The sequence below is a fragment of the Bombina bombina genome, chromosome 6 (genome assembly GCF_027579735.1).
Source record: "Bombina bombina isolate aBomBom1 chromosome 6, aBomBom1.pri, whole genome shotgun sequence".
NCBI lineage: Eukaryota > Metazoa > Chordata > Amphibia > Anura > Bombinatoridae > Bombina > Bombina bombina.
In genome coordinates this window covers 132,048,043-132,070,043 of record NC_069504.1, presented here as the reverse complement: position 1 = coordinate 132,070,043, position 22,001 = coordinate 132,048,043, and the positions used below count along the sequence as shown (strand labels likewise).

The following is a 22,001-nucleotide window of genomic DNA, read 5'->3' as shown; positions in this document are numbered from 1 at the left end:
TAAATACAGGGAAAGTCCACAGCTGCGTTCATTACTTTTGGGAATACAGAACCTGGCCACCAGGAGGAGGCAAAGACACCCCAGCCAAAAGGCTTAAATACCTCCCTCATCCCCCAGTCATTCTTTGTCTTTCGTCACAGGAGGTTGGCAGAGAGTGTCGGAAGATTACAGTAGTTCCTTATGGAGGGTAGTACTCTTCGAGTTGGGACTGGAGTTTTAAGTAGTCTTGTCAGCCTCTCAGTGAGAGCATTGATGAAAGTGTCCGGAGATGCAAAGAGAGTCTTTCTGCGAAACCATTCAGACTCAAATTAACAGCTCCTTAAGCAATCAGCATTGACAAGTTTTGCTTCCTGCTTTTCTGCACTCAAGTCCATGTCAGAAGCGCTGCTACAGTCTATCAAACCTTAAGGACTGTGTCACTGTTCCACGGCATAGATTCCGGTAAGATCGTTTCAATTTTTACACACTTGTAACGTTAGAAGACAGGGTCTCAGTGGGACTCCTTTATCTTTATGGAATCAAGGGTTAATATCTCCGGAGGAGGATTATTGAGCAATGGGGGCTTTAATCATGTTTGTTATGTGATTTTGACTGCTTTAAGTGTAGGTGACGTTTGGGGCTCATAGGCCTTTACGGAACGCACAGGTTAATTTCGAGCTGCACAGTTTCTATGGACTGGCGCGCTTTTATTAGCGGGAGTGAATCCTGCATGTTGCATCATGTGACCGGGTGTGGTCACATTTTTGTTTCCCATTTCCGTATTCCTGACCATGCGACTGCGGAGAGGATCCTTTTTCTCTACCTGTCTGGGTCATAGGAGGTGGTGAGTGCCCCAGTCATTGGGGGTGTAAGTGCCAGTTGTTTTTTAACTATAATCTATTTAGTCGAGTTATGGAGGATTCTGATATGTTAGAGGATGTTTCCTCTGATTCAGATTTTGATACCTGTGTACATTGTGAGGAGGCCCTAGTAACCCAGCCCTCTCAATTATGTTCCGTATGCCGCAATAGAGTGTTCTCATCTCCCCATGTTGGAACGTTAGAGACCACTAAGCCATCTCCCTCTGAGGATTCGGCATCCCGTGTGGTGCGTTCCCCATCATCTTCGGTTCCTACGCAGCCGTTTGCCCTGCATATCGTTACCCATTCTCCTGAAGGAGGCCTTTTTCCTCCAGAGGTTACTGCATGGTTTTTATATGGCCATATCTCTGGCCTTAGCGCATTTGTATCTTCATGCATCCATGTACTCATAACCAAGGTCTGGCATGTAAGAGGGGCTTTGGTATCCGATCAGTCTTCTGGGGAAGCAGTGTCATTTGAGGCTCCAGAGGTACCACCTTTAGGGTCGGAGACCTCGGATACTCTGACGGATGTGAATTTTGCTTTTAAATTTAGAATGGCTCGCCTGCGAGAGAAGTTTTGGCGATGTTGGAGGATCCTAATGCTGATTCTCAGTCTGCTGATTCAGATAGCGAGCTTGTTTAGATGACTGGAGGGATGGTGATCCTATTCCTTATCGTCGCTATATTGTTATCCTTTGGTTTTTTTGTATTAGATTCCCAGTTCCGAGCTCCTTGAGGAATTGTGTCGCATGACGGGCGGGACCTGTTGATTTCACTTTCCCTTGGGCTATCTCATATGTGGGCTTGTCTAGTTTCTTTTCTAATCCGGCTCGGATACGTTTTTAATTTTCTTTTATTTCTGATCGTGAGATTATGTTAAAACTCTCCTTAGGAGGATTTTTCGCTCTGGGATTCTGGTATTAGCGATTTTCAGGTCGCGATTGATGGAATCTTCCAGTGGAAGTTCTATAAAAAAAAATAAGATAACAAAAACAAGAAGGTTGTCTCTGGTCGAGGTGACATTCCCTCGATATGTCCAAGACTATGTTTAAGCTTCGGAGCTTATATGTTTTTTCTGTTTATCTCAGTTTTCTGGCCCTGCTAGAAATTTAGAATTTTCCGTTTGATCCTTGAACAGATATGTTTTAGCCTTCATATCGGGCTGGTCCTGGTTGGGTACTAGTTACCTCTCTTCTTTTTTCTTCTCAACAGGTTATTGTACGGTCCAGAGGAAGCCCTTCTATCCTGGATGTCAAGCTGGTCCTGATTAAATCGTCTTGGTTGGGCGTCTGATATTGGATCGTATGCGGTCCAGGTGGCCTACGAGTTAATACCCTGCTTTGCAAAGCTGTTGACTTGGGAATTGAATTCTGCTGTGGCAGTTTTCTTTAGGAACTAGGTTTTACCTCTCTTGATGAAGAGAGGACGGGTGACTTTGGAGTCTTTTTCCCGGTTCCTTTCTCAGGGGTGTAATTTCCCCATCTTTGGTGCTCCATAGGGGTTCTGTCATTCTATTTGGTTTTCTATGTTATCTATGTAGAGCTTATTTCTTCTTTCTCTTGAGGGTTGATATACGGTTCAATCTCTTCCCTTATCAAGGGGATGGATAATTTCTTTTCATGAGGGAATCTGTTTTTTCAGGACCTTATTGTTTTCAGTATCCTTGTTCTGATTCTAGATTTTCTGGGATCTAGGTTTTTTTTTTATACAGTATCCTGTGTTTCTGGGTTCTGGTTGCTCCCATATTTTGCGGTGCTGGTTTCTCCATCGTCTGCTAGGAGTTTTAAGAAATCTCTCTTCTCCTTTCCAGTTGGTTTGGAATGGAGTTCCTGGGGTAGGCTCCAGGGGGGTTCTTGATCTGTTTGATTTTCAGACAGAAGGTCTCCTAGGCCTTTTGAGCTAAAATGCTCTATAGGCTTGTCCTGCTGTTTTCCTTCTTTGGTACTGGGGGTGGGTGATGTTATCAGTCTGATTTTTTTTGGCTTGGCATGTTGCTATCTTTCTCCAGATTTTCATAGATTTCTGGTTTGTTCGCCCCAGTCGCCAGTATGCGGTATATATTTCCATACTGGGTCAGTTTGTCTTATCACTTCCATGGAAGTGGGAGAGCGTCTTTTGTGATTCCTTCTGTTTTCTCTTAGGAATCTTTGGTCTCTCTTTCTACTCTGAGGACCTGGTCTTCTGAGTTTTTTCCAGTTGGGTTCTTTCTGAAGTAGATCCTTTTTCTGTCTCTGGGAGCTCAGCAGGAGGTCGAGGGATTCTCCTTTGGTGTGTCCTTTTGCTGGATCTGTACCTTTGGTGGGATCCGATCTAGGTTCTTTGTGCGTTCGTGCCTATCCTAGTATTGCCCTTAGGGGATTATGGTCAGGGATTCTTAAGTAGATCTCTGGATCCTTCGGTGCTGGGGAAGTTTATTCTTCCTTTTTGGCTTCGACTATGTCTCCTCTTCTGGGTTAATCAATCTGTCAAGGGTAGGCATCAGGGTACCTGATTGCTCCTTTTGTGCTACGACTCGTTTTCGTGGTTGGTCTTCTCCATTATGGGTGCTCCTTATTATGGAGTTTGACAGGGTCTGCGCCCTTTGTGTTTTGATGTATAGTGAAAGGGGGTTTTCGGAAGAGTGTCTGCTTGTCGCTGGTCCCTCGTTTTACTTTTGGGTTGATGGCCTTCCCCTCCCTGTTTTGGTGGAGGGTTGTCGATCTCTCTGCTTTTATATTTCTTGAGGTTCTCTCTGGTCCTTCCAGGGTGCCCTGGAGAGAGGACGGCTTGTTCTTGCCTGGAGGGTTAGCCTGGCTGTTAACAGTCGTGTGGTTATGGGTGAGCTCATCTGTCGCTTCTGCCCGGATATGTGGGCTCCTAAGCAGATATAGATATCTGTTTCTGTTCTATTACTGAAGTCATGAACCCTTGGTGTTCATTTCCTTTTGCTACAATGCGGCCGGCAGTCAGGCAGTTGCGTTCAGTTTTTGTCCTTCAGGACATTAGACTTCTTGTCTAAGATTGCATCGATTCTTGGTATTGATGCAGCAGATGGTCCTTGAATTGTCTATTCCTTGACTTGTTACGTTTCTGGAATATCTCTCCAGGTCTTAGTATCTCTTGCAGTCAGGTTATCCCCCTTCTTGGGCCTTCTTTCTAAGGAGACATTTTCTTCTGGTTCTACAAGGGGCTTCTCCCACATTTTTTTCTGACCTCTTTAGCATAGTCTTTTGTTCCTGGGCTCTTCCTATGGAAGTGTACGGTGTTGGGAGTCTTGGTTGTCCTCCTTATCGTGTTGGTGGAGGAGTGTTTCTGCGTCTGATCTCATAGTCAGCGGGACTCTGGTCTCCTCAGAGGTTTGTGTTTTCTTTTTAGGACCAGTCTTTTTGTGTGGTCCCCGACGTGGGTTCCTACTGTCCTAATTGTTGGGCAGTTACTTGGTCCTGCTAACCTTTTTGGGTCTTTTGCTTCTGTTGAAACAGTTTTCGGGAGATGGGATTTTTTTAAGCCTCTGGTGCCCTCAGATTGGGCCGCCTTATTGTTACCCCTCCCCCCGTTAGCATTCAGTGTCCTCTATAGCTAGGGTATTGTTTTCCCAAAAGTAATGAATGCAGCTGTGGACTCTCCCTGTATTTAGAAGGAAAACAAAAATTATGACTTACCAAATTTTCTTTCCTTCTATACAGGGAGAGTCCACAGCTCCTGCCCGTGTTCTCCGGAGGGCGGCCCTAAATTTAAATTGCTTCCTTCTGGCACCTTTTTCACCCTGATATTTCACCTACTGTTCCGTGTTCCCTCGGCAGAATGACTGGGGGAAGAGGGAGGTAAGGGAGGTATTTAAGTCTTTTGACTGGGTCGTCTTCGCCTCCTCCTTGTGGCCAGGTTCTGTATTCACAAAAGTAATAAATGCAGCTGTGGACTCTCCCTGTATCGAAGAAAAGGAAATTATTTGGTAAGTCATCATTTTTGTTTTTCTGTGGAAACAGGTTCTTGTTTCAAATATGTATATGTAATTGTGTGCTAGCTAAACCTAGATAAAATACTGAAAAAACATAAAAAACATCACTTGACTCTATAATGGGACTATGGAAAATATGATGCAATCTCACATTTAAAGACACAGTAAACACCTGTCATACCATCCATATTTTTAAAATAAATTAACATTATGTTTGCTGCAGTTGTTTTTTAGTAGCCAAAGTTCACCCACCACTTGTCTTTATAGGATCCACTCCAGACTCGAGTCAGCTGACAGCAAGGCTAGCCATGGTCATTATGTTAGTACAAAGTGGATTGTTTTGCGGTTAAGGAAAGTAATGTAGTAGCGTTAGCCTTGAGAAGTCTGCAGCGTGCTTTTTCATTTCTGAGAATTAGTAAATCCATCCAAAATGTTTATAGAACTAAACTACATATAAAAAGATGGCAGTATAAATAATGTAAATATATTACTAAGTTGTACTATGTAAAACATTTTATATTAACATCTTAAGTTGTTTACTGTCCCGTGTAATGCTTTAGGGGTTAAATACATCTGCACTTTACTATGTGTTTTCTTTTTATGTAAGCAGTTACTACAAATTATATAATGGATTGTGGGTATTTCTTTTACAGGCCAATGATGTACCATTTTTTGAAACATAGAAAAGTAATACAAATCTTCAATACAGATTATAAGTGTTGTGTGTTAGTCTATGGACGTGTCAGTTAATATGCTGCTGTGTATTAGTGCTATGCATACTGAAATCATTAAATATTTAAATGCAGACCAAGCACATGACATGAGCATCCTGCAATTTCCCGCTGGTTGCTTTATCTTATCTGATGAGCTGTACATTGAGAGAGGCATCACAAGTTGCTGAAACTGGTTAGGTTGAGCTGATTTTTACATTTGATGACTGGTAAATTATATTTTTAGACAATATTTTATCTTTTTTCACAAATTTATCTGCGATCTCATATGAATTTTCAGATTGCACCTTTAAAGGGATGCTTGTTAATTATAAAATTATACTGTATTTAGTGGTCCTTTAAAGAACATTTCTCATTTTTCTGTGCAGCTTGTAGACCAAAGCACTTACTAGTTTATATTAATCCTTATGGTGGGAAGAAGAAAGGAAAACAAATATACGAAAATAAAGTGGCTCCATTGTTCAGCATTGCGGCAATCTCCACTGATGTCATAGGTAAGTTCAGACAGACTAAGTATTGATAATGTTTTTAAATAAACTTTATTAACAATATGCAGAAATATTAAATTAAGCCATAAAGTACAGAAGCCCAGAGAGGCCATGCATGTTTAATATTTTTTAACTTGTTTTGTCGACATAAGTTGTTTTATGAAGTTGTTTTTTACACACAGATTGTTACATTTACCTGACTAGATTTCATTCAGGAAGTGCTACAGTTATGGAGCATACCGGTTTAAAGGAAAAGCAGTTGCCCAGGCTGTCACAGCAGCCTGCAACCTTCTTCCTAATCTTACCAGCAGCCAGAACAAGAACGTTTATTCAGAACTGTGTGCCTGTCTGGGAACATTTATCTTGCCTTCATATCTGTGATCCTGTCACTTCAATTAAGTGGTTATCTGGCTGCCCTTTAAACACTTGGAGCCTGGAACCCTCTCTCCCTGTCTTTTCCTATTGTGTTTCTCTTTCCCTGTCCTTCCATGTATATTTCTCTCTGGCTTTGTTTCTTAGTATCTCTGCTGTTTTTTCTCTTCTCATGGGTGTCTCCCTTTCTCTATCTGTGTCTCTATTTTACTCCCTATTCCTATATTTCCCAAGTCCTGTTCATCCTTCCTTCTCTTTACCCCAACTCTGTTTCTGCATCTTTTGCCTCTTTCCGTTTTTCTTCCTTTCCTCTCTAAATCCTTTTGTGTGTCGTTCTTTTTCTTTGTGCTTCTTGTCGCCATCCTGTCTTTCTTTTTCTATTGATGTCTGTCTTCCTGAAACTGCTGTCACTTTTTCAATAGTCTGAATATTATTTAAATGGACACTCTACTTGACTTTTTTTATTATTTTGAAAGATAGATAATCCCTTCATTATTCCCCAGTTTTGCATAACCAACACTGTTATTAATACACTTATTACGTCTGTGATTACCTTGTATCTAAGCCTCTGCAGGCTGCCCCCTTAGCTCAGTGCTTTTGATAGACTTGCATTTTAGCCAATCAGTGCTGACTCCTAAATAACTCCACGGGAGTGAGCACAATGTTATCACTAAGACACACATGAACTAGCGTTGTCTAACTTTGAGAAACTGTCAAAACTCACTGAGATAAGAGGCAGCCTTCAGTTGTTTAAAAATTAGTTAGAGACGACCTAGGTTAAGAATACCAAGAGAACAAAACAAATTTTCTGTATCATGAAAGTTTAATTTTGACTAGTCTGTCCCTTTAACTAGTTCCCTTTTAAACGAATATTCATTCAACTATTATTTCCAATGGGAAGAGGGGGGAAAATCCAGCTTTTCATTCCATGTTAATTTAAAAACATAAATTATGCTTACCTGATAATTTCATTTTCGTCGATGGGAGGAAATTCCACTGCTTTATTCATTACTTGTGGGAATTAAGAACCTGGCCACCAGGAGGAGGCAAAGACACCCCAGGCAAAGGCTTAAATACCTCCCCCACTCCCCTCATCCCCCAGTCACTCTGCCAAGGGAACAAGGAACAGTAGGAGAAATATCAGGGTATAAATGGTGCCAGAAGATTAATATAAATTTAGGTCCGCCCACCGGAGAAGCGGGTGGGTGCAGTGGACTCTCCTCCCATCAATGGAAATGAAATTATCAGGTAAACATAATTTACGTTTTCCATCTTAATAGACGGAGAGTCCACTGCTTCATTCATTACTTATGGGAAGAAATACCCAATCTCTAGAGGACACTGAATGGAAAAAACAAAACAAAAAACAAGAGGGTAAAAGGAGGCGGACCCTATACTGAGGACACCACAGCCTGCAGAACCGTTCTCCCAAAAACTGCTTCCGCCGAAGCAAAAACGTAAAATTTATAATATTTTGCAAAAGTATGTAAGGAAGACCAAGTGACCGCCTTACAAATCTGCTCCATAGAAGCCTCATTCTTAAAGGCCCAAGAAGAGGCCACAGCTCTAGTCAAGTGAGCCATAATCCTCTGAGGAGGCTTGTGTCCCTCTGTCTCATATACCAGAAGGATCATACTCCTCAACCAAAAATATAGAGAATTGGCAGAGGCCCTTTGCCCCCTGCGCTTCCCTGAATACACAACAAATAAGGATGAAGTGTGTCTGAACTCCTTTGTGGCTTGAAGATAAAACTTCAAAGCCTGAACCACGTCCAGATTATGAAGTAAGCGCTCCTTTGAGGAAGAAGGGTTAGGACACAAATAAGGAACTACAATTTCCTGACTAATGTTACAACTCAACACCACCTTGGGAAGGAATCCCAATCCAGTGTCAAGAACATCCTTGTCAACATGAAAAACTAAGTAGGGAGGCTCACATTGCAAGGCCGCCAACTCAGACTCTGCGTGCCGATGCAATAGCCAGTAAAAATAGGACTTTCCATGAAAACACCTTAATGTCAAGGGCATGCATAGGCTCAAAAGGAGCCCGCTGCAAAACCATAAGAACCAAGTTTAAGCTCCAAGGAGGAGCAGGATTCCTGAAGACAGGTTTGATCCTAACCAGACCCTGAACAAAGGGCTGAATGTCAGAAAGCTCTGCAAGCTTCTTATGCAACAGTACAGATAAAGCCGAGATCTGTCCCCTTAGGGAACTGGTGGCAAGACCTTTATCCAGACCATCTTGGAGAAAGGCCAAAATCCTGGATACCCTGACCTTATGCCAGGGATATCCTCGTTCCTCACACCAGGACAAGTAGGTCCTCCACACTTTGTGGTAGATGCGTTGAGTGACCGGCTTCCTGGCATAAACAAGAGTGTCAATCACTCTCTCCGAAAATCCCCTCTTGGCTAAGACTAGGCGTTCAATCTCCACGCAGTCAGCCTCAGAGAATCGAGATTTTGATGTAGAAAAGGACCATGAACTAGTAGATCCTTGCGACAAGGCAACTTGCACGGTGGAAATGACGACATTGCCACTAGATCCGCAAACCACGTCCTCCACGGCCATGACGGAGCAATCAGAATAGCCAAAGCTTGTTCCTGCTTGATGCGGGCCACTACTCGAGGTAGAAGAGGCAATGGTGGAAATATGCAAATAAGGTTGAAAACCGAGGGTACTGCCAAGGCGTTATCAGTTTCGAATGGGGATCCCTGGATCGCGACCCGTATCTGGGTAGCTTGCAATTGAGTCTGGATGCCATGAGATCTATTTCCGGCGTCCCCTATCTGCTGCAGATCTCCGCAAACATTTCGGGTGGAGAGACCATTCCCCTGGATGAAACGTCTGTCTGCTCAGAAAATCTGCTTCCCAGTTGTCCACACCCGGAATGTGGATCGCTGAGAGTGAACAGTTGTGAGTCTCTGCCCATTTCAGAATCCGAGAGACTTCCCTCATTGCTAGGGAGCTTCTCGTCCCCCCCTGGTGGTTTAAGTAAGCCACTGAGGTAATGTTGTCCGATTAGATTCTGATGAATTGGTACGAGGGGCCAAGCCCTCAGAGCGTTGAATATCGCTCGAAGTTCCAAAATATTTATAGGTAGACTCGATTCCTCTCAAGTCCATCTGCTTTGTGTCTTTCTGGCACCCTAAACAGCTCCCCATCCTGATAGACTGTCACTCGCATCTGTGGTTACAATCTACCAGGATGGTCTCAGAAAGGATGTCCCCCGAGACAACTGCCCCGGTCGGATCCACCAAGACTGGGACTCTCTCACCGGTCTGTCCAGAGATATCTGTTGGGACAAATCTGATTGATCACCGTTCCATTGTCTCAACATGCACAGCTGAAGAGGTCTGAGATGGAACCTGGCGAATGGAATGACATCTATGCTGGATACCATGAGCCCGATTACCTCCATACATCTGGCCACAGATGTCCTGGAAGATGACAGTTAGACGCAAGTTTGCAACTTCGTACCCAGAAACTCCACCCTGTTGCTGGGGACCAATTAACTCTTTCCTTTGTTTATCTTTTACCCGTAGGACCGAAGGAGAAGAGCTCTCGAGTGATCCACCGCCAGACTGTAGGGCGGAGCCTGGACCAGAATAACGTCCAGATACGGTGCCACTGCAATCCCTCTGGCTCTCGCTACTGCGAGACAAGCTCCCAGAAGCTTTGTAAAAACTCTTGGGGCAGTCGCCAGACCAAACGGAAGGGCCACAAACTGGAAGTGCTGGTCCAGGAAGGCAAACCTTAGAAATTTGAAGTGGATTGGAACATGAAGGCAAGCATCCTTCAGGTCTGTAGTCGTCATGAATTGCCCCTCTTGAACTAGGGGAAAAATTGACCTGATCGTCTCCATCTCCATCAAAAGCACTGAGCTAAGGGGGCAGCTTGCAGAGGCTTAGATACAAGGTAATCACAGAGGTAATAAGTGTATTAATAACAGTGTTGGTTATGCAAAACTGGGGAATAATGAAGGGATTATCTTTCAAAATAATAAAAAATGTCAAGTAGAGTGTCCATTTAAATAATATTCAGACTATTGACAAAAGGTTACAGCAGTTTCAGGAAGACAGATACAATAGATAAAGAAAGACAGGATGGCATCAAGAAGCACAAAGAAAAAGAACGACACACAAAAGGATTTAGAGAGAAAAGGAAGAAAAACTGAAAGAGGCTAAAGATGCAGAAACAGAGTTGGGGTAAAGAGAAGGAAGGATGAATAGGACTTGGGAAATATAGGAATAGGGAGTAAAATAGAGACACAGATAGAGAAAGGGAGACACCCATGAGAAAAAACAGCCGAGATACTAAGAAACAAAGCCAGAGAGAAATATACATGGAAGGACAGGGAAAGAGAAACACAATAGGAAAAGACAGGGAGAGAGGGTTCCAGGCTCCAAGTGTTTAAAGGGCAGCCAGATAACCACTTAATTGAAGTGACAGGATCACAGATATGAAGGCAAGATAAACGTTCCCAGACAGGCACACAGTTCTGAATAAACGTTCTTGTTCTGGCTGCTGGTAAGATTAGGAAGAAGGTTGCAGGCTGCTGTGACAGCCTGGGCAACTGCTTTTCCTTTCAACCGGTATGCTCCGTCCCTGTAACACTTCCTGAATGAAATCTACTCAGGTAAATGTAACAATCTGTGTGTAAAAAGCAACTTCATAAAACAACTTGTTATGTCGACAAAACAAGTTAAAAAAATATTAAACATGCATGGCCTCTCTGGGCTTCCGTAATAAAGATTACAAAAGTATTTATAATTTTTGTTACTTTTCCTTCTTGTAGTAAAGCAAGATTAAAGGGACATTAAACACTAAATTAATGCTACATAGAATGAGGCATTATAAGAAAAGATTAGTCTAAGAATAACCTGTAGATACTTTTTTTAAAAAAAAATACTTTGTTTAAATATTGCCAAATAAGTGTAAAGTTTAGTGTCTATAAAACAATGGGAGCTTCCATGTTGTAAGTTAGGTTACCTTCTCTGCTATGACCATTTAGGGACAGTTATATATAGGTCTCTAGAGTGTGCAGCCAATGGCTGTGTGGAAACAGTGTTCTGCACTTCCTTTTCTAACAGGAACTGAAAAGCTCACAATTTCAGAATGGAATGACCGGAAAAGGGGACAAAATAAATAATGAAAGTATATTGCAGACTCTCTTTTTTTTATATAAACAATTTATCATTTTATATTACCAGCTCAAAGTGTTTAATGTCCCTTTAAACCAAATGCATCAAATAAAGAAATGTAATATGAAATGTAAACTAACCTATACTTTCACTATTTATTTTTTTTATATTAAATGCTAAACTGTGTCAGGGGAGACATTGCGAGCCTACATTCTGTATAGTTGGATAGAAAGCTGATCTACGCAGCGAAAGTATGGTGGCTCATTCGTACCTTCTTTGTAGTGCTTTCTGTCCTTCAGTCAAGGATGGGCATACACATAGCTCCTGACCCTGACACAGCATTAAAGGTACAGCAAACACCTTGAGATTTTTATATAAAATGGTTTAATATACACAACAAATTTGCATTATACTTTCATTATTATCATTCTCAAAATTTCAAATTCACTCTGACAACTCATCAAGGCTAACCCTGTTACATAACTGTGCCTAATTGGCTTTAAGAGGACAGTTTACTGTAAAATTAGTTTTTCCCTTAATATGTTTCCAATGACTTGTTATTCCAGCTGCATAGTATAAAATGCATGCTTGCTTATTTAGGTTTATTTTTACATATGAAATATATGGCTTTGTTATTTCATACCACAACTTATTAAAATGGATTGAGCATGCAGGGAAATCAGATCTCCTTATTTTATCACTTTCTGTACCTCTGTTCTTCATTATATTTCTGTCTGTAAACCGAAGCTCAATATTTTGGGCCCGATTATCTATCAGGTTTTGACCTGGTTTTTCACACCATCCCTTACAGGGGCTGCCCAGGTGGAATTGTCTTAAAGGGGCAGTCCCTACGGGGTGTCTCCTATAGAAAGTATTGGCGCTTGCTAGAAAGGGAAACGTTGATGTGTGCGAAGTAAGCAGTGTGCAGGGGGTGCACTTTAAAAATTAAATCCTGCATCAAAAAATGAAAACTCGCTGCTTTGTGGGTATTGCATCTTACAATCGCCTCTGTTTGTGTATATATGTGTTTTTCTATTAGTTTAAGTATTTTGTGCATTTTGTCACAACCTTGTCATCAAAACAGAGAGATCTGTAGGGCGGATATATTTTAGATAATTATGCTGGGGATTTGAGAGACAGTTTCATAAACGCCCATGGAAAGCCCATTTTCAGCCCATTTAATGATACAACAACAATTACGCTTTGTTTTTTTGTACTTATAAGCAAAGATTTCTATGTATATTTTGCATTATCTATGGTGCATGAATGAGATGCAGATATTCCCGTTTAAAGAATGTTTGTAAATATAAATAAAAAGTAGGTATGCGTGTTTCTGCACATTTTTCCCTGTATATCCTAATCTATAAACAGTATTTTAAATGTATTCACTGTTAAATAAGGAACTCCTTTTAAATTAATAGAAAAGCTGAAATGTCAGTGTGATAATAATTTGGTAAATCTTAACAAAACACTTAACCTTTTAATAAATTGTTTGCTGGTAATCACTTTCAGGGGTCGTTCATTAACAAATTATAGAGCTTCTTATACTGTGCTAATTTTTTTTTTTATTATTGCAAAATAAAAACAAATGACTTGTTTTATAATTATATTATCCACTTGAGTTCCACCAGGAATCATTTTATATATCAGTACTTTGTTTTTTTGGATTATTATTTATTATTATTATCGGTTATTTGTAGAGCGCCAACAGATTCCGCAGCGCTATAAACAAAGGGGGAGTACAACAAAACAATTATAGGGTAGAGGGCCCTGCCAAGAGTTGCACTGTTGTAGTCAGCTCTTAAGAAGGTGATCTACAAACAGCGGGACTTTTAGGTTTACATGCTAAGGGGGTTCAGGGGATTGCAGTGGGGGAGAGGAACTGGTATAAAGTAAGGTTAGCATAGGTTGTATGCGTCCCTGAACAGTAGAGTCTTTAGGGAGCACTTGAAGCTTTTAAAACTAGAAGAGAGTCTTGTGGAGCGAGGCAGAGAGTTCCACAAGATGGGAGCCAGTCTGGAGATGTCCTGTAAACGGGGGTGTGATGAGGTGACAAGAGAGGAGGAGAGTAGGAGGTCATGAGCAGAGCGAAGGGGACGGGAGGGAGAGTATCTGGAGACAAGGTCTGAGATGTAGGGGGGAGCAGTGCAGTTGAGGGCTTTGTATGTAAGAGTGAGAGTTTTGTGTTTGATCCTAGAGGCAAGAGGAAGCCAGTGAAGGGATTGGCAGAGAGGCGCAGCAGATGAAGAGCGACGTGTAAGGAAGATGAGTCTGGCAGAGGCATTCATTATGGATTGTAAAGGAGCTAGGCGGCAGGTGGGGAGACCAGAGAGGACAGAGTTGCAATAATCAAGGCGGGAGAGAATGAGAGAGTGGATTAAAATCTTAGTTGTGTCTTGTGTAAGGAAGTGTCTAATTTTAGAGATGTTTTTAAGGTGGAAGCGGCAGGCTGTAGCCAAGGACTGAATGTGAGGAGTGAAGGAAAGATCTGAGTCAAATGTGACCCAGAGACATCAGGCATGCAGGGTAGGGGTAATGACGGAGTTGTCGACAGTTATAGAGATATTGGGGGTGGAGATTTTGGAAGAAGGGGGGAAAATGAGGAGCTCAGTTTTGGAGAGATTTAGCTTGAGGTAGTGAGAGGACATCCAGGAAGAGATGTGAGAAAGACAGTTAGTGACACGGGTTAGCAAGGAAGGAGATAGTTCTGGTGCAGAGAAGTAGATTTGGGTGTCATCGACATACAAATGATATTGGAAACCGTGGGACTTAATTAGGGAACCTAGTGATGACGTATAGATTGAGAAGAGAAGGGGACCGAGGACAGAGCCTTGCGGTACTCCGACAGAAAGTGGTGACGGGGCAGAGGAGGCCCCAGAGAAGGCTACACTGAAGGTACGGTTTGACAGGTAGGAACAGAGCCACGAAAGGGCTGTGTCACAGATGCCGAAGGATTGGAGGGTTTGGTGCAAAAGAGGGTGGTCGACAGTGTCAAAGGCTGCCGACAGATCAAGGAGGATAAGCAGAGAGAAGTGTCCTTTTGATTTAGCTGTAAGTAGGTCATTGGTGACCTTAACAATAGCTGTCTCTGTGGAGTGATAGGGACGAAATCCAGATTGAAGCGGGTCAAGAAGGGAGTTTAACGTAAGGAAATGGGATAGGCGTGCATATACTAGTTTTTCGAGAAGCTTTGAAGCAAGAGGGAGGAGGGAAATTGGGCGGTAGTTGGATGGGGAGGTAGGATCAAGGGAAGGTTTTTTGAGGATAGGTGTGACCAGTGCATGTTTCATTGATGAGGGAATTGTACCAGTGCTGAGGGAGAGGTTGAAAATGTGTGTTAGTATAGGGGTAAGGGTAGCAGAGAGAGAGGGGAGCAGCTGTGAGGGGGTAGGGTCAAGGGGACAGGTAGTGAGGTGAGAGCGCAGTATAAGTGCTGAAACTTCGTCCTCAGTAACAGGGGAGAATGAACTAAGTTTAAGGTTATGAGGGTTGTGGTTGAGTGAGAGTATTTGAGGGGGGGGGAGAGAATGGAATTGTGTTGAGAACTGATTTCATGTCTGATGGAATCAATTTTGTTAATGAAGTGACTGGCAAAGTCTTGAGCTGACAGAGAAGTTGTATTAGGAAGTGGAGGAGGGCGGAGGAGAGTATTTAAAGTGGAGAACAGGCGTTTTGGGTTTGAAGAAAGATTAGAGATAAGAGTAGAGAAGTAGTGTTGCTTGTGGAGATTAAGGGCAGAGTAGTAGGAGTTCAAGATGAATTTGTAATGAAGAAAATCAGCTGAACTCCTTGATTTTCTCCAATGCCGTTCAGCAGTACGGGAACATCTGCGTAGGTACTGTGTCAGAGGAGTATGCCAGGGCTGGGGATGAGTGTGTGATTTCCTAGCAGTGGTAAGAGGGGCGAGATTGTCAAGGATGGATATAAGGGTGGAATTATATTGGCGGATAGATTGTCCAGGGCAGGAAAAGGAGGAGAAGGATGAGAGGAGCGGTTGAAGGGAATTAGCAAGTTGTTGCTGATCTAAAGACCTAATGCTTCTGTGAAGTTTGGTGTGAGGAGTAGAAGGTGGGAGAGTTGTAGGAAGGGATGAAATGTTGCAGGTAAGGAGATGGTGGTCAGAAAGAGGAAAAGGGGAGTTTGAGAAGTTTGAGAGAGTGCATCGATAGCTAAAGATCAGGACAAGGGAGTGACCGTCTGTGAGTGGGAGAATCAGTCCATTGTGACAGACCGAAAGAGGAAGTGAGTTGCAGAAGTTGTTTAGCAGATGAGGCAGTGGGATTGTTGAGGGGGATGTTGAAGTCGCTAAGAATGAGGGCAGGGGTGTCTGAGGAAAGGAAATAAGGAAGCCAGACAGCAAAGTGATCTAAAAATTGAGTTGGGGAGCCAGGGGGGGCGGTATATGACTGCAACACGTATAGAGAGGGGAGAGAATAGCCGAATCATGTGTGCTTCAAATGAAGAAAATGTGAGTGAAGAGAAGGGCTGTATTTGTTGGAAGGTGCAACGAGAGGAAAGTAAAATACCGACACCACCTCCTTGTCTATTGCCAGACCTAGGAGTGTGGCTGAAATGGAGACCCCCATGTGACAGTGTGGATTAAAGGGACTTTGGACACCTCTTTGTTTTGTATAAAAACTGTGCTTTGTCCCACGCTCCCTAGAAAGGCCACAAAAGGAAAATTTGTAACCTAGGTTTTCAAAATGCTGAAGTGTCCATACCAGCTGCCTGCGTTGCTGCTTTTCCAGATGAGATCATTTGCTATCTAGGGAGTATGGAACATGCACCGTTTTACACAAAACAAGAGGTTTTTACTGTCTTTTTAAATGAACACAAAATTCCCTACAGGAAAAGATACTTGCTAAACAGTTCCAGTGTTCTTCTCAGGGCCTATTTAGTGAGCACACCACCTCATTTTACTGACCACCCAGCTAAAATCTGAGCCAATATTAACATACAATTAGCTAATACTAAATGTTTGTTGTTCAAATAATTCTTTTATCAATTTATGTTAAATTATGCAATTAATTTGTGCTTTAGATAGCTTAAAGGGACAGTCAAGTCCAAGAAAATGTTCATGATTTTTCTTAGACCTTGAAGGCCGCCTCTAATTTGAATGCATTTTGACAGTTTTTCACCACTAGACGGTGTTGGATCATGTGTTTCATATAGGTAAAATTGAGCTCACACACGTGAAGTTACCTAGGAGTGAACACTGATTGGCTAAAATGCAAGTCTGTCAAAAGAACTGAAACAAGGGGGCAGTTTGCAGAGACATATATACCAGGTAATTACAGAGGTAAAAAGTGTATTATTATAACTGTGTTGGTTATGCAAAACTGGGGAATGGGTAATAAAGGGATTCACTATCTTTTTAAACAACAACAATTCTGGTGTTGACTGTCCCTTTAAGTAGCATCTATAAATAACAGAAAATTGTATAATTATAGTATTAAAGTATTTCTTTTGGACTTGACTGTCCCTTTAAAAGCAAAAGTGCTTTCTTGTCCAAACATCCTGTTCTCATTATTTGTGAATGCCAAATGTATCCAGTATAAATAGAGTGCACAACCTTGAATATGGCTGAATTGGCTTATTATTTAGGAATGTACCTGCTCTGTATATGCAGCCTGAGCAGCTGTTGGCTATAAAGAAAACATTTGGACAGAGAAGTGGTTTTGCTTTTAAATATTTTCTAACCGTTCAGTAAGACTCTTTACTTGTACAGATTTGTTTCTTTTTATAATTTCCTGTTTTAATCATAGCTGTTAATAAACAAATGCAGAAACGTCTCATTTGTTTTGGTCAATTAATAAACATAAATTCCTTTTTTTTTTTTTTGCAGTCACAGAATATGCAAACCATGCTAGAGATAATCTGTATGAAACCAATCTTGACAAGTATGACGGGTAAGTAAGTCAATACTCCATCATGTGATTTGCTCCAATAACAACATAATCACAAAATATGAGTGTAAAATAAATTCACTAAATATGTTATGTTTGAAAAGTTATAAAGGTGTGTGTCCTCTTAGCTCATTAAAACATTGTCCAGGATACTGCTTAACAGGATAGGCATGATTCAGATAGAGCATGTTATTTTAAGACACTTTTAAATTCACCTCTATTTTCAAATGTGCTTTGTTCTCTTGGTATCCCTTGCTGAAAAATAATACACACATATCCTACACTAGTAGGAGGTAGATGCTGATTGGTGCCTGCATACATTTGTCTCTTGTGATTGGCTAACTAGATGTGTTCAGCTAGCTGCCAGTAGTGCCATGCTGTTCCTTCAGCAAAGGATAACAAGAGAATGAAGCAAATTTTATAATTAGAAGTAAATTGCCAAGTTGTTTAAAACTGTGTTCTATCCAAATCATGAAAGAAAATGTTGGGGTTTCCTTTCCCTTTAAACTTGAGTGGCCAGTTGGTAAAAAGCATAATTAGTTTATTTAAAAATGACAAAATATAATAAAAATGGGAAATATGTATTTAACATTTATTTAATAAATCTTGTCTATTCTCTATATATTATTTTCATCACATGAATTTATACCCTTACGGACCTTTGCAACTGCTGACTGACCTTATATCTTGTTGTAAGGTCGGTTATCTACAATAACGCCAAAGTTCTTCTCATTTAATAGTAATAGTAACCCTACTCCAACCCCATTTAGACTATAAGTTGTTTTTTTTTCTTTTTGCTGCCAAAATGCATAACTTTGCTTTGCCACTTGCCTGCAGAGTTCTTATTTTAATTTTCCATGTTTGACTCTTGTTTTCATATATTGTTTAGTATTTCAAATAAAGTTGTATTATTGTTACTTTTTATCAACTGGTCAATTAAAGTTTTTTACTTCTGATATGTAATATGCTTTTTTTTTTTTTGTATGAATCTTGTCTCTTTAAATAGAAGTTCCTATGTAAGCATGCCTGTGATGCATTCAGAGCATTTGCAAAAGGCATGGAGTTTTATTTGTTTTTTTATATTCTTCGACAAATTCTTTGTTCATAAACTTTGAATTTACAAGAGTTGACCTTGTGAGGAAATATTCTAGCACTATTATAAAAAGTATTTTGGTCTGGCAGTTCATTATATTCAGAAGGATATGAAGGATTGTTAAGAAAATATCTATCATTTTACATCAGACACCGGTGATGAACATAAAATCTTGTAATTTGTGGTAAAGTTAAAAAGTTTTAAAGTTATATCGGTGTAGAAATATCTGCAGTTCATCTCTCAATACAAATTCAGTTTTATCAGATTATATTGATTTTTCCTGAGTTTGTTACATTTTTTTCTGAGATTTCCTAACCGTTGAAGGTTTTCAGACTAATGTACCAATTTGTGGTCATCAAATGTAAGGGTCTAATTACTTCATATCAAAACTAAATCTCCAGATTTATATGGAAGTGACAACTTAAAGCCCACAACAAAAATCTTCTTCTTTTATGTATCTTCCCTTATTTAGCCGCAATTCACAAAGTAATGAGAGAGATGAAATTGTAAGACCTTTGTTCATTTCTTAAAATGAATACGTAAGCTGTTTGAGAGACTGCAACATCATTGTTGGGTCCAGAGTGTCATCCACATAATTTGCTTTATCTCAGTAGTTTCTACTCTCTTTTGATAGACATGAAAATCTAATTTGAAATGCAAATAGGGCATTTTAAATTTAAAGGGACAGTCTACTCCAGAATTTTTATTATTTAAAAAGATAGATGATCCCTTTATTACCTATTCCCCAATTTTACATAACTTAACACGGTTATATTTATATACTTTTTACTTCTGTAATTACCCTGTATCTAAGCCTCTGCAGACCTCCCCCTTATTTCAGTTCTTTTGACAGACTTGCATTTTAACCAATCAGTGTTGACTTCTAGGTAACTACACGGGAATGAGCACAATGTTATGTATATGGCACACAGGAACTAGTGCTGTCTAGCTGTAAAAACTGTGAAAATGCTCTGAGATAAGAGGCGGCCTTCAAGAGTTTAGAAATTAGCATATGAGCCTACCTAGGTTTTGCTTTTAACAAAGAATACATAGAGAACAAGGCAAATTTGATGATAAAAGTAAAGTGGAAAGTTGTTTAAAATTGCATGTCCTATCTGAATCATGAAAGTTTTCAATTTTGACTAGACTGTCCCTTTAAATAGAACAATTTTTACAGTACACATACATTACCATAATGCTTCTAGTACAATTAATTAGCAATAGTTTTTACTGTGTGATGGGCATACGTGCCTTTTGCACCTCCAGTGTAATACTTCACCTGCTCACAGAGACAGTGGTTGTGTGTATTTGTCAATGATGGTGCAAGTTGACTTATTCCTGATGCAATTTACGCTCTCCGAGCTAGTGCATAAGCATAATTTAAATGCACTGAGTTTTATGTTCCTTTAAAGCAAAAAAATAAAATACCTGTTTTAATTATTCTTTCTTTTTTTGAAGTCTAATGAAGTAAGTTAATTTTGTCGGAGTGTATGGTCTTGGAACCTTTGTAATGGATATCTTCTATTGGATATAACTTTGAACTTTGAGTGGCTTAGTTCAACCAAAAAAAATCCCTTTGTTATCAAATGATAAAAGCAAAGTAAAAAAAACATTAAAGGGACAGTCGAGTAAAAAAAAAAAACTTTCATGATTTAAATAGGGCATGTAATTTTAAACAACTTTCCAATTTACTTTTATTACCAATTTTGCTTTGTTCTCTTGGTATTCTTAGTTAAAAGGTAAATCTAGGAGGTATATATGCCAATTTCTTAGAACTTGAAGGCCACCTCTAATCTGAAAGCATTTTGACAGTTTTCACCACTAGAGGGAGTTAGTTCATGTATTTCATATAGATTACATTGAGCTCAGACACGTGAAGCTCCTAAGAGCAAGCACTGATTGGCTAAAAATTCAAGTCTGTCAAAAGAACTGAAATAAGGGGACAGTTTGCAGAGCCATAGGTACAAGGTAATCACAGAGGTAAAAAGTATATTATTATAACTGTGTTGGTTATGCAAAATTGGGGAATGGGTAATAAAGGGATTATCTAACTTTTTAAACAACAACAATTCTAGTGTTTACTGTCCCTTTAATATTATATTTCCACTTCTCATACAAGAGTATCAGAACTTCAAGCTTTTTCTCCAACATAGGTGTGTCCGGTCCACGGCGTCATCCTTACTTGTGGGATATTCTCTTCCCCAACAGGAAATGGCAAAGAGCCCAGCAAAGCTGGTCACATGATCCCTCCTAGGCTCCGCCTACCCCAGTCATTCTCTTTGCCGTTGTACAGGCAACATCTCCACGGAGATGGCTTAGAGTTTTTTAGTGTTTAACTGTAGTTTTTATTATTCAATCAAGAGTTTGTTATTTTAAAATAGTGCTGGTATGTACTATTTACTCAGAAACAGAAAAGAGATGAAGATTTCTGTTTGTATGAGGAAAATGATTTTAGCAACCGTTACTAAAATCCATGGCTGTTCCACACAGGACTGTTGAGAGGAATTAACTTCAGTTGGGGGAACAGTGAGCAGTCTCTTGCTGCTTGAGGTATGACACATTCTAACAAGACGATGTAATGCTGGAAGCTGTCATTTTCCCTATGGGATCCGGTAAGCCATGTTTATTAAGATAGTAAATAAGGGCTTCACAAGGGCTTATTAAGACTGTAGACTTTTTCTGGGCTAAATCGATTCATTATTAACACATATTTAGCCTTGAGGAATCATTTAATCTGGGTATTTTGATAAGGGGGCTTTCCCAAATCATAGGCAGAGCCTCATTTTCGCGCCGGTGTTGCGCACTTGTTTTTGAGAGGCATGACATGCAGTCGCATGTGTGAGGAGCTCTGATACATAGAAAAGACTTTCTGAAGGCGTCATTTGGTATCGTATTCCCCTTTGGGCTTGGTTGGGTCTCTGCAAAGCAGATACCAGGGACTGTAAAGGGGTTAAAGTTAAAAACGGCTCCGGTTCCGTTATTTTAAGGGTTAAAGCTTCCAAATTTGGTGTGCAATACTTTTAAGGCTTTAAGACACTGTGGTGAAATTTTGGTGAATTTTGAACAATTCCTTCATATTTTTTCGCAATTGCAGTAATAAAGTGTGTTCAGTTTAAAATTTAAAGTGACAGTAACGGTTTTATTTTAAAACGTTTTTTGTACTTTGTTATCAAGTTTATGCCTGTTTAACATGTCTGAACTACCAGATAGACTGTGTTCTGAATGTGGGGAAGCCAGAGTTCCTTCTCATTTAAATAAATGTGATTTATGTGACAATGACAATGATGCCCAAGATGATTCCTCAAGTGAGGGGAGTAAGCATGGTACTGCATCATTCCCTCCTTCGTCTACGCGAGTCTTGCCCACTCAGGAGGCCCCTAGTACATCTAGCGCGCCAATACTCCTTACTATGCAACAATTAACGGCTGTAATGGATAATTCTGTCAAAAACATTTTAGCCAAAATGCACACTTATCAGCGTAAGCGCGACTG

At 40.4% G+C, this 22,001-nt stretch overlaps 1 protein-coding gene across 2 annotated transcripts in view; it reads left to right on the top strand.

The window, feature by feature from the left end:
- The window catches only part of CERK (ceramide kinase), a 349,026-nt gene that overhangs the window by 143,386 nt on the left and 183,639 nt on the right, over window positions 1-22,001 (top strand). For both annotated transcript variants that reach the window (XM_053716616.1, XM_053716615.1), the window contains 2 exons: window positions 5,878-6,003; window positions 17,356-17,419. In XM_053716616.1, the coding sequence (XP_053572591.1) occupies window positions 5,878-6,003; window positions 17,356-17,419 (190 nt within the window). The remainder of the gene's footprint in view (window positions 1-5,877; window positions 6,004-17,355; window positions 17,420-22,001) is intronic.